This window comes from Microcaecilia unicolor, chromosome 1 (genome assembly GCF_901765095.1).
Source record: "Microcaecilia unicolor chromosome 1, aMicUni1.1, whole genome shotgun sequence".
In the NCBI taxonomy this organism is placed as follows: domain Eukaryota; kingdom Metazoa; phylum Chordata; class Amphibia; order Gymnophiona; family Siphonopidae; genus Microcaecilia; species Microcaecilia unicolor.
Window position 1 is genome coordinate 444,552,985 of NC_044031.1, and position 12,264 is coordinate 444,565,248.

General features: G+C 42.0%; 1 protein-coding gene across 1 annotated transcript in view; it reads right to left on the reverse strand.

Annotated features, from left to right (window-relative positions):
* RTTN (rotatin) overlaps positions 1-12,264 on the reverse strand; it is a 478,682-nt gene that overhangs the window by 215,424 nt on the left and 250,994 nt on the right. Inside the window, exon 26 of the mRNA XM_030212687.1 lies at positions 2,629-2,773. Within this exon, the coding sequence (XP_030068547.1) occupies positions 2,629-2,773 (145 nt within the window). The remainder of the gene's footprint in view (positions 1-2,628; positions 2,774-12,264) is intronic.

Sequence of the window (12,264 nt, forward strand, 5' to 3'; positions counted from 1 at the left end):
CAAAGGTCCATCAAGCCCAGCACTCCATCTCCGACAGCGGCCAATCCAGGCTCCAAGAACCTGGCAAAACCCCAAAATTTAATAACGATCAATGGACTTTTCCTTCAGGAATATGTCCAGACCCCCTTTAAACTCAGCAAGGCCAGCTGCCGTCACTACCTTGTCCGGCAACGAGTTCCAGAGTCTAACCACGCGCTGAGTAAAGAAAAACTTTCTCCAATTTGTTTTAAACCTACCACATTCTAATTTCATCTTGTGTCCCCTAGTTCTATTATTGTTAGAAAGCGTAAATAAACGCTTCACATCTGTCCGCTCTACCCCATTCATTATTTTGTACACCTCTATCATATCACCCTAATGATGACCCCACTAGCCAAGTCCTTATCCAACCAAGGCCTTAACCCTTTCATCTATGCAGACAATGTCACAATATTCATTCCTTACAAATCTAAACTGACAGAAATCACCAACGAAATCAAGATCAGCTTGAACATCATGGACTCTTGGGCAAATGCATTTCAACTAAAACTAAACAAAGAAAAAACACACTGTCTCATCCTCTCATCCCTACAAAGCGTGGATAACCCCACAATTATCAACACCCCAGATTATACCCTCCCTATCTCAGACAGCCTGAAAATCCTCGGCGTTACAATAGACTGCAACTTAACACTAGAGAGCAAAGTGACATCCACAACAAAGAAAATGTTCCACCCAATGTGGAAACTCAAACACGTGAAACAATTCTTCCCGAGGGGAACATTTCGCAACTTGATCCAATCAATGGTACTAAGTCATGTAGACTACTGCAATGGAATTTATGCGGGATGCAAAGAACAAACCTTAAAGAAACTTCAGACCGCTCAAAACACGGCAGCTAGACTTATCTTTGGAAAAACGCGATTTGATAATGCAAAACCCCTTCACGAAAAACTACACTGGCTCCCAATTAAAGAACGCATTGCTTTCAAAATCTGTACTCTGGTTCACAAAATTATCTACGGTGAAGCTCCAGGATACATGACAGACTTGATCGACCTACCCACTAGAAACACATCCGAATCAACACGAATGTACCTAAATCTGCACTACCCAAGCTGCAAAGGACTCAAATACAAATCAACTTACGTGTCCAGTTTTTCCTACATAAGCACACAACTGTAGAATGCATTACCAAAAGCCTTGAAAACTACAAACGACCACCTAAACTTCCAGAAAACACTAAAAACTAACCTGTTTAAAAAGGCATACCCTACCGATCCAACATAAATGCCTGATCTCTGCAACACAACAAAACTAAAGAGCGTAATGGACATAAAACAACTCTTCCGTTGTACGATTCCCTAGTGTGGCTGTGCCACATGAACTTTATTTTACTACAACATCACTTTGTATTTGTTTACACCAGAGTCTGTAACACCTCCTCCGGTACTATGTAAGCCACATTGAGCTTACAAATAGGTGGGAAAATGTAGGATATAAATATAACAAATAAATAAAAGTAAATGCTAAAGCTTTTAATACTTGGTTTCTGTGACATAGCTCTGGATTGCAGATGTACATTATACATTTTTCTACTATAAAAGTTGATTTAAAAGATATACCAGCTGATATTCAGTGCTATTTAACCGGCCAGGAACAGCTCCTAGCTGGTTAAATAGCATTTGCCGGCTAACAGCTAATATTCAGCAGGAGATAGACAGTTATCTCTGCTGAATATTCACGGTTAGCGCATAGCAGCTAACCAGCAGTATCACGCAATATAGCTGGCTATCTGCGAATATTCAAGCACTGGACAGCTAAGTTTAGCAGCCAAATCAGATCGTTTAAAAGCAGTCCTATCTTTGGCTGCTATAAACTTAACTGGCCAGAGCTGAATTGTCACTTAGGGGGGTATTTTACAAAGATGCACTGTTTTTAGCATGTGCTAAAAATTCACTAGGAATATACTAAGCATCTTAGCGTTTATCAAACACTAATTTTTAGCGCACACTAAAAACGCTAGCGTGCCTTTGTTAAAGGAGGTCTTAGCCAGATAAGTTTGGGCTGCCCCCCCCCCCCCCCCAAAAAAAAGAAGGCTATTCAATGACAGTCACAAGAAACGGCCCGGCATTTAATATCTGGGTTCAGCACTGATTGCGGCTCATATATGGGCTGCTTCCTGCGGTCTGAATATCATGCCCATGATATATTGTGACTCTACAGAAACATACTGACTAGGTAAATTAACAGTTTTTAAGGGTTAGATTTAATAACTAATGCTGACATATCTTTTAATGGGATTTTTTAAAGACCTATATAAAGAAAAAACTTTGAAACATTTAGGTGGTAGGTATTAAGATACATTATGATAAGCATTATATTAGCATAACACACATTAAACTTAAGTTACTGCAAGATACAGAATGAGATGCAAAGTATGCAAACAAATGCAACACACATCTCAATTAAGTAAATTGAACAACAGCTTGTAGTGAACACTGTTACGTTGTGATATTCCAGGAAAAACAAATGGGGCGTATCTGTATTCTCTGGTAGCAAAACAAAACATTTTCCTTATAGCAGAATACTGCAGCTAGAACACCTTTAAAAGCTAAAGTCTGAATTCTGCCTAAACTACACACTTACATGTTTAAGTAGCAGCTCTAAAATCCATTTCAGATCTTCCTTATCTGAGCCCTTCTTCTTTTCCTTCAGTAGCTTGTTTAGAAAACTTATTACATCTGTTAGCAGCTTCTCATCCTCTTTGCAAGCGGGAAGCACAAGCAAGAACCTGCATTAAAAAGATGCAGATTAAACAGCGCTTTAAATGTCACATCCAAATATATCATTGTGCAGCTCAAATCAATAACAAGTTAACATTTGAAATATAAATATGTGTATGTGTATAGACATAGATAAAGAGATATAGAGAATGGCTGGATCTCAAACAGTAGATAGTTTCCATGCTACTTACTTCCAGGGAAAAGTAGTGGCTTTTGCCAAGGTCTAACTTAAGAGTTTATGGACTTGGACTACAAGAATTTGACCAAATCTTTTTAAACCCAGCTATACCTTAAAGCAGTGGTTCTCAACTCAGTCATCATACACACTTAGGGGCTCATTTTCAAAGCACTTAGCCTTCCAAAGTTCCATAGGTTTCTATGGAACTTTGGAAGGCTAAGTGCTTTGAAAATATGCCTCTTAGTCAATTATCATTTCAAAGGGAGTTCTTTAGTTGGCAATATTGATTGGATGTTTAAGCTCCAAAGATTTAATGTGTGCACATACTCTACTCCAGTGATTCTTGATCCCTAGCGGGTTAGGTTTCAGGATACCCACAATGAATATGCATGAGATATATTTGCAAACAATGGAGACAATGCACATACATGGAAAAATTAGTTCTTACCTTTAGTCCCAATAGATCAATCCAATTATGTGGGTTATGCCCATCTACCAGTAGGTGGAGATAGAGAATAAAAGAGCTCTGCCATAAAGGATACAGTGCAGCAGCATCCTTTCAGTATTTTCAATAACAAAACAGTAAGGAATAAACAAAGAAAAGAAGAAAAATCTCCTGCCCCAGAAACAGATATTCAAAACAAACATCTGAATGCCAAAAAGAAACAACCAGTGCAAACTACAGTGGACAAGGGGCAATGCCCCAGCTCACCTAGAGGAGCAGTTTCCCAGGAAATCAATATCCTTCTGTTTCAACCTTACTTTAGATAGGCTTTCTAAATGTGCACTATAAAATAAATGAACCTGAAAACCTACAGAAGCAAGGAACATACTACTAGACTACTGCAGTGCAGCATACATAGGGTGCAGGGAAAACATACTAAAATCGCTGCAAACAGTCCAAAGCACGGCAGTAAGACTGATTTTCAAGAAATCGAAATATAAAAGAGCAACACCACTGCTTGAAACACTATACTGGCTACCAGTCAGGGCAAGAATATTTTTCAAAGCGAGCACCCTAATTTTCAAGATACTATTCGGAATGCCGGATGCAAAGAGCAAATCATTAAGAAGCTTCAAACCGCTCAAAACACAGCAGCCAGACTCATATTTGGGAAAACAAAATACGAAAGCGCCAAACCCCTAAGAGAAAAACTGCGCTGGCTCCCATTAAAAGAATGAATTGCATTCAAGGTTTGCACCATGGTCCACAAAATCATTTACGGAGAAGCACCGAACTATATGTCAGACCTCATAGACTTTGCCTAGGAGAAACGCAAAGAGATCATCACGAACATACCTCAATCTCCACTATCCTAGCTGTAAAAGGCTAAAATATAAATCCACATACGCAACCAGCTTCTCATACATCAGCACACAGCTATGGAACGCACTACCGAAGGCCATAAAAACAACGCAAGACCTAACCATCTTACGAAGGATAATGAAAACAGATCTCTTCAAGAAGGCATACCATAAACATCCATCTTAAATACTAATTAATAACACTACACACGAGCTATACAAAACCGAACTCTTATCACATGACAGACATCACCACCCTAAACCTTATATAAAACAAGATCTCTCTACAGTCGATGACCTAATGTAGATTATAATGCAATCTATCACTCTGAAACTTTCAGGTTACACCATAATTATTCTTCTCTACCATGTATGTATGCACATGATATAATATATATATATATATATACTAGTAAAAAAAGGCCCGTTTGTGCTGTCAGGTGTGGGGACCGTCCCTTTGCCCCTATGTAGAAAACTTTCCATGTCTCCATGCTATCTTTGGGAAACATATGATAGATGGCCTTTGCAATAACATGACCTAACATTAGGCATGCATGGGTTCTGGAAAGTGTTGAGGAGAAGCTTTTGTAAAAAGGGGGTGGGGTAAGTTTTGTTTTAATACCATCTTTATATTTAGGGATCCTCAGTGTTTATCACCCCATTTTTGTAGTAGAAGCTACTTACTGAGCTATTGTGTGGATTGTCCGGAAACAGTGTGTTTGCCTTGGTTGGTTTACTGTGTAGGTGTATGAGCTGGCTCTGTTGTTGGTAACCTTGATTTGTTTATCACAGAAATGTAAGTGGATTACATGTAAAACAGCACAGTTTATTGTAGTTCCCTGTTGTGAAAACTGAGAGGGAAAGTGGCAAAGAGGTTAAAAGGTTGTGAAGGGCAGAAAATTAACACCTGAAAAGAAACCAAAACAAACTTGTTGATGTCCCAGGGGAAAAAGATGTGGTTGAAAAGTTTTGCAAACTGTACATGTTTCCTCACAGAGAGCAGAGCTTTGTTGTAGTAGAAGCTGTTTTTTTTTTTTTTTTTTTTTGTGCAATATGCAGGCACAGAAGCTGAGGCCTGGAGGGCATTGTTTTTCTTTCACAGCTCATTGAATGGTTGAGGAAGAGAGTGAGAGCCGGCTAGGCTTCCACCACAGCTTGTTTCTGGAGACAGTGAAAGGTTTTGTTAGCCAGCAGTATCCCTTGGTCCTGGGGATACTGTTTGTGATGCTTTTGTTATGCGATTCGCTGGGTGTGATAGCTCCGCCCTCTACCTCATCACTTTGTGACCTGAGGGCGGGGCAGACACTCCATGGGATCTTGCAACTACAAATCTGCATTTAGAATGTTGGGGTTGTGAATTATGTGTGGATGGGGCGTGGCTGAAGGCGGGTCTATGAGTGAGAGTGATTGGTGCCTAGCCTACCAACAGTGCAGGGCTTCAGTGTTTCCCTGCCACACAGTGAGCTTCAGAATGTTGGAGGTGAGAATTATATATATATATATATATATATATATATATATACATACATACCATGATCTACTCCATATATGTTATGCTCCATGTATGTTATCATGTATGTATGCACCATATATGTTATGTTAAATGTCTGTTATCATGTATGTATGCACTACACACATAAACCTTTGCAATTCTACTACCTAAAATGGCATCCGCCATTACGGCAAATGTAAGCCACACTGAGCCTGCAAATAGGTGGGAAAATGTGGGATACAAATGCTACAAATAATAATAATAATAATAATATATGCTTAACCTGATCAAACTATCCTCAAAAAATGCCAGCCCAGAAAACAGAAACTACCCACTCCTACATCTACCCAACTGCAAAACCACCACCTAAAAAACTATCTACACAGCAAGATTTAGCTACCTGGGTTCCAAATGGTGGAACTTGATACCAAAAACTATATGAAGAATCACAAATCTCCTCCAATTCAGAAAAGAAATGAAAACACACCTTTTAAAAAAAATTCTACAGCTAATCACAAAGATATTGTCGCCTTCCTCTTCAAAATCTATGGGGCCCTTTTACTAAGCCGCGTAAGCATCTATGCGAGCCCAACGCGCACCAAAATGGAGTTACTGCATGGCTCTTGTGGCAATTTCATTCTTGCCATGCGTCTGATATGCGTGGCCAAAAAGCTTTTATTTTCGGACGCACATATTGGACACGCGCCAAGTGGCATTTGGCACATGTAGGTCATCACCGCCTGGTTACCATGTGAGACATTATTAGGTCAATGGCTGGCGATAAGGTCGCAGACCCAAAATGGATGCGTGGCAATTTTGATTTTGCCACACGTCCATTTTCGGCAAAAATCTTTGAAAATGCCTTTTCTTACAGGCACGCTGAAAAATAGATTGGTGCGTGCCCAAAACCCACGCCTACACTACTGCAAGCCATTTTTCAGCGCACCTTAGTAAAAGGATCACTATATGAATAACTATCACCAAAAGTCACTGAACACAAAAGCTACCACTACTTTTCCACTTCAAATCTCTCTCTTCAAAAACTCTATGAATAATCAACGTACTATAGATGCCCTCTCAACATTGCACAACACTATTTTAACTCCACCAAAATGAAAACTGTAAGACATTTGAACCAAAACTCGGTCCCGTTTTTGGCACCATTAATTTCTATGGGGATAACCTTCGGTTTAGCACACCACTGATAAGTGCAAGATTCGCTTATATTTATTTATTTATTTATTTATAGCATTTATATCCCACATTTTCCCACCCACGGACAGGCCCAATGTGGCTTACAGTAATTTACAGAAATCATACATCAATGCTACAACAAACAGTCAATGACATTGTAGTGAAAGAGGCTAGAGAGTAATAGCAGAGGTGGGGAAATGCGGAAAGAGAAATTTAATTCAATAGGAAGAGATGCGGGACGGGTCTTGAGCGTAAGCTTTTCCAAATAAGAAGGTCTTAAGATATTTTTTGAAGGTCAGATGATCAGGGGTAATTTTCACAAATGGTTCAAGACTGCTCCTCTGCAGGAAAGACTCCGCATAAGCGCGCGCATGGAATATGGAAGCCGATTGGCGTGTGACAACCAACGAGATTTCAAATTTACCGCCCCTTTAACTGCCATAGGCAGAATAAGTGAAAGAATGTTTTTAGAGTGTACACTGGGGTCGTCGTCGTCACGGCAGAACTGTAAGACTAACACTGGCTGAACGAATAGAAGTTCTTAAAAAATTAGAAAACAAAGTCAAGCATCTATTGCTAAAGAATATGGTGTCAATCCCAGTCAAATTTCACGTGTCTTGAAGCAGAAAGACCAGCTTCCGGAAGACTGGCAGAACAATACAAATCCACAACAGAAACGAAAACGGGCGTGAAAAGCTGAGGAGGTACAAGATGCTCTTCTTGGTTGGTTTTCTCGAGTCAGAAGCAGACAGTTTCCTGTCAGTGGTCCACTGCTTATGGAGAAAGCTAACCAGCTGGCTGAAAGTCTTGGACTAACTGAATTCAAAGCCACTGTTGGATGGTTGGAAAGATGGAAGGAGAGGAACAGCATAAAATTCAAGAAACAGCATGGTGAGAAACGCAAAGAGATCATCACGAACATACCTCAATCTCCACTATCCTAGCTGTAAAGGGCTAAAATATAAATCCACATACGCAACCAGCTTCTCATACATCAGCACACAGCTATGGAACGCACTACCGAAGGGTTGTTTCAGTTCTTCCTACCATCTTGAACGAGTTTGCACCTCGTGACATTTTCAATGCTGACTAAAACGGTCTCTACTGGCGAGCGATTCCTGATGGAACACTTGCATTCAAACATGCCGAAACAACTGGAGGTAAAACGTCGAAGGACCGACTGACGATCCTCCTTTGCTGCAATATGGATGGGAGTGAGAAGTTGGAACCCCTCGTCATTGGAAAGAACAAACAGCCCCATTGCTTCAAGAAAGTTAAGCGACTTCCTGTGTCATACGAGGCTAACACAAATTCATGGATGACTGGGGAAATTTGGAAGCAAAGTTTGCTGCTTTGTAATAATTGTGCTGCACACAGGGATGATATCAGGCTGTCTAACGTCAAAGTGGTCTTCCTGCCACCAAACACTACCTCTCTGATCCAACCTATGGATCAGGGCATAATAGCCAATTTCAAACAACATTATCAGGCTCTTGTGCTATGTCGTCTGATGAGCGTTATGGATGACCAGACTGCAGAGGATAAACGTGCTGTTGAACTGGCTCGTAATCTATCACTGTTGGATTCCCTACAAATGCAGAAAGAAGCCTGGAATCATGTTACACAGGCAACCATTGTGAACTGCTACAAGCGGGCAAGCTTTGTTAAGAATGTGGAGAGGGACGAAACAGATGCAGCTCTTGCAAAAGCATCAGATGAACAGGTTATTGACATCCCAGCTGGTGTTACTGAAGAGGAGTTTCATCGCTGTTGATTACGATCTACAAACAGCTGACGACAGCACTGATGTCGAGATATGCGCCTACACGCAGGCAACAATGGCTGATGATGAAACAGAGGATGAAATGAGCAGTGAGGCATATGCTGACGAAATTCAACAACCTCCTCCTGTCACTTTTGCAAGAGCGCTGGAGAGTCTCAACACCGTGCGGGTATCTGGAGGCCACTGGATGTCAGTGCTATGACAGTTTTTACCGTCTGGCAAACGTAGTCTATGGAACTCACAGACCCAATAGTGTACAGAGGACTATAACTGATTACTTCAAGTAAGCCTAACGTCAGTTAATGGAGACTGTACACTGTATGTATAACAACAGTACTGTACATATGTTTATCAGATGTCAAGCTTCTTTGGGTCACAACAGTTAAGTACATGCTCCGGTTAACTGCATGCATTTCTTTGGTCAGACCCTTGCACTTAAGCGGATTGCACTATGTATGTATGTGTGTGTATATATATATATATATATATGTGTATGTGTATATATATATATATATATATATATATATATGATATAGACACAACCAAGAACATATATATATATATATATATTTTTTTTTTTTTGTTACATTTGTACCCCGCGTTTTCCCAATCATGGCAGGCTCAATGTGGCTTACATGGGGCAATGGCGGGTTAAGTGACTTGCCCAGAGTCACAAGGAGCTGCCTGTGCCTGAAGTGGGAATCAAACTCACTTCCTCAGTTCCCCAGGACCAAAGTCCACCACCCTAACCACTAGGCCACTCCTATATATATATAATCAAGAATGAAGATGAATCCCAAGAGAGGGCCTTTGGACTTATCTGCTTGGACTGAGGAAAAATAAAATTTGCGGGCAAGAACTAACTTTTTCTTCCATTTTGTCCCACAGATCAATCCAGAGACTTGCAGGATGTAAAAAAGCCGTCCTCCAGTCGGACAGGACATGGTAATCCCTGTAGAAAAGACTGAAGCACTGAAAGCCTCATCTCCCACAGCAAAAAAACATAAAATCAACAATGCTTCAGAAAGGTGTGAGAAGACAACCAAGTCACAGACTTGGAAATTGATGGCTACTCAGTAAATGACGTTTCTTGTAAAATGAGCCTTCAGATCCAATTGAAGAGTCTTACCAAACAACACGTATGCTGAGGAAACAACATTCTTGAGCAAGTGAGCAATGCTGCCCTGAAATGGCAAAAAGAAGCAAGTGCCTATCTTTATTGAAGCAGTTGCTTTTTTGCCACTGCAGGGCAGAATGGCAGCCTTAGAAGCCTAGAGACACTTACTGTGGCCAGCAGACAATACAAAAAGATGATCCAAATGCCTGAAATTTTGTTAGCAACTTCTAAGTATTTCGAAAGGATTCTGTGAACATACAAACACTGAAACAACATCGATGGAAAAATAGCGGCGGCAAAATCAAAATTCGCGATGGTGCCAAAGGAAGAGCACAAACTACTACTACTACTATTTAACATTTCTAAAGCGCTACTAGGGTTACGCAGCGCTGTACAATTTAACATAGAAGGACAGTCCCTGCTCAAAGAGCTTACAATCTAATGGACAAATGTACAGTCAGTCAAATAGGGGCAGTCAAATTGGGGCAGTCTAGATTTCCTGAAGGTATAAAGGTCAGGTGCCGAAGGCAACATTGAAGAGATGGGCTTTGAGCAAGGATTTGAAGATGGGTAGGGAGGGGGCTTGGCATAGGGGCTCAGGAAGTTGATTCCACGCATAAGGTGAGACGAGGCAGAATGGGTGGAGCCTGGAGTTGGCGGTGGTGGAGAAGGGTACTGAGAGGAGGGATTTGTCCTGTGAGCGGAGGTTTTGGGCGGGAACGTAAGGGGAGATGAGGGTAGAGAGGTAATGAGGGGCTGCAGACTGAGTGCATTTGTAGGTAAGAAGGAGAAGCTTGAACTGTATGCGGTATCTGATCGGAAGCCAGTGAAGCGACCTGAGGAGAGGGGTGATATGAGTATAATGGTTCAGGCGGGATATAAGACGTGCAGCAGAGTTCTGAACGGATTGAAGGGGGGATAGATGGCTAAGTGGGAGGCCAGTGAGGAGTAGGTTGCAGTAGTCAAGGCAAGAGGTAATGAGAGCGTGGATGAGAGTTCGGGTGGTGTGCTCAGAGAGGAAAGGGCAAATTTTGCTGATGTTAAAAAGGAAGAAGCGACAGGTCTTGGCTATCTACTGGATATGCGCAGAGAATGAGAGGGAGGAGTCGAAAATGACTCCGAGGTTGCGGGCAGATGAGACGGGGAGGATGAGGGTGTTATCATCTGAGATCGAGAGCGGAGGAAGAGAAGTGGGTTTTGGTGGAAAGACGATAAGCTCGGTCTTGGCCATGTTCAGTTTCAGGTGGCGGGTGGACATCCATGCAGCAATATCGGATAAGCAGGCCGATACCTTGGCCTGGGTCTCCACGGTGATGTCTGGTGTGGAGAGATACAGCTGGGTGTCATCAGCATAAAGATGATACTGGAAACCATGAGATGAGGTCAGTGAGCCCAGGGAAGAGGTGTAGATTGAAAAAAGAAGGGGTCCAAGGAAGATCCCTGGGGATCTCCACCAGAGAGCGGGATGGGGGTGGAGGAAGATCAATGGGAGTGTACTCTGAAGGTGTGGTGGGAGAGATAGGAGGAGAACCAGGAGAGGACCGAGCCCTGGAACCCAAATGAGGACAGTGTGGCAAGAAGTAAATCATGATTGACAGTGTCAAAAGCGGTGGATAGATCGAGGAGGATAAGGATGGAGTAGTGGCCTCTGGATTTGGCAAGGAACAGGTCATTACAGACTTTAGAGAGTGCTGTTTCTGTCGAGTGTAGAGGGCGAAAACCGAATTGAAGTGAATCGAGGATGGCCTGAGAGGAGAGGAAATCAAGGCAGCGGCTGTGAACGGCGCGCTCAAGTATTTTGGAGAGGAAGGGTAGGAGGGAGATGGGGCGGTAGTTGGAGGGACAGGTAGGGTCAAGTGATGGGTCAAAAAAGGGAGAAAACAAGTACGGGCGGCCAAAATGGCCGCACACGAAAACGAAAGGAAACCTACTTGAGAGCTAAACTAAAGAAAAAAATAAGGAAACTTTTTTTTTCAAAGAAAAACGGAACAGCTCGGTCACGAGCACAAAAACGGAGAAGAAAATCGGCGAAAAGCCGGCTAAGACGAAGGCTCTTCTTTTCTGGGGCAACAGAACTGCCGTAAACAGCCACTCTTGACCGTGGAAAAAAGAAGACTGAAGTGGGACTCTCGCATGACGGGCGGGAAGATGGCCGCACCCGCGCGCTCGAAGGCTTTAGCAACCTTTGTAGCTAGAAGATTTTCCAGACCTGGGGCTGTCGTGGACATCACCCATATGTGAGAACAAGCAGCCTGCTTGTCCTCGGAGAAAGGAGTATTTACAAACTGGCTCCATAGAGGCTATTGTGGGCAGAGGATAGTCATACTTTGAAACAGTGCTAAACATTTCAGCCCACAGCAGTCACTGCTTGTCCCTTCATTTTCCTAACATCTGCTCTTAATTATTTATTTATTTATTTAAAGATGGGTT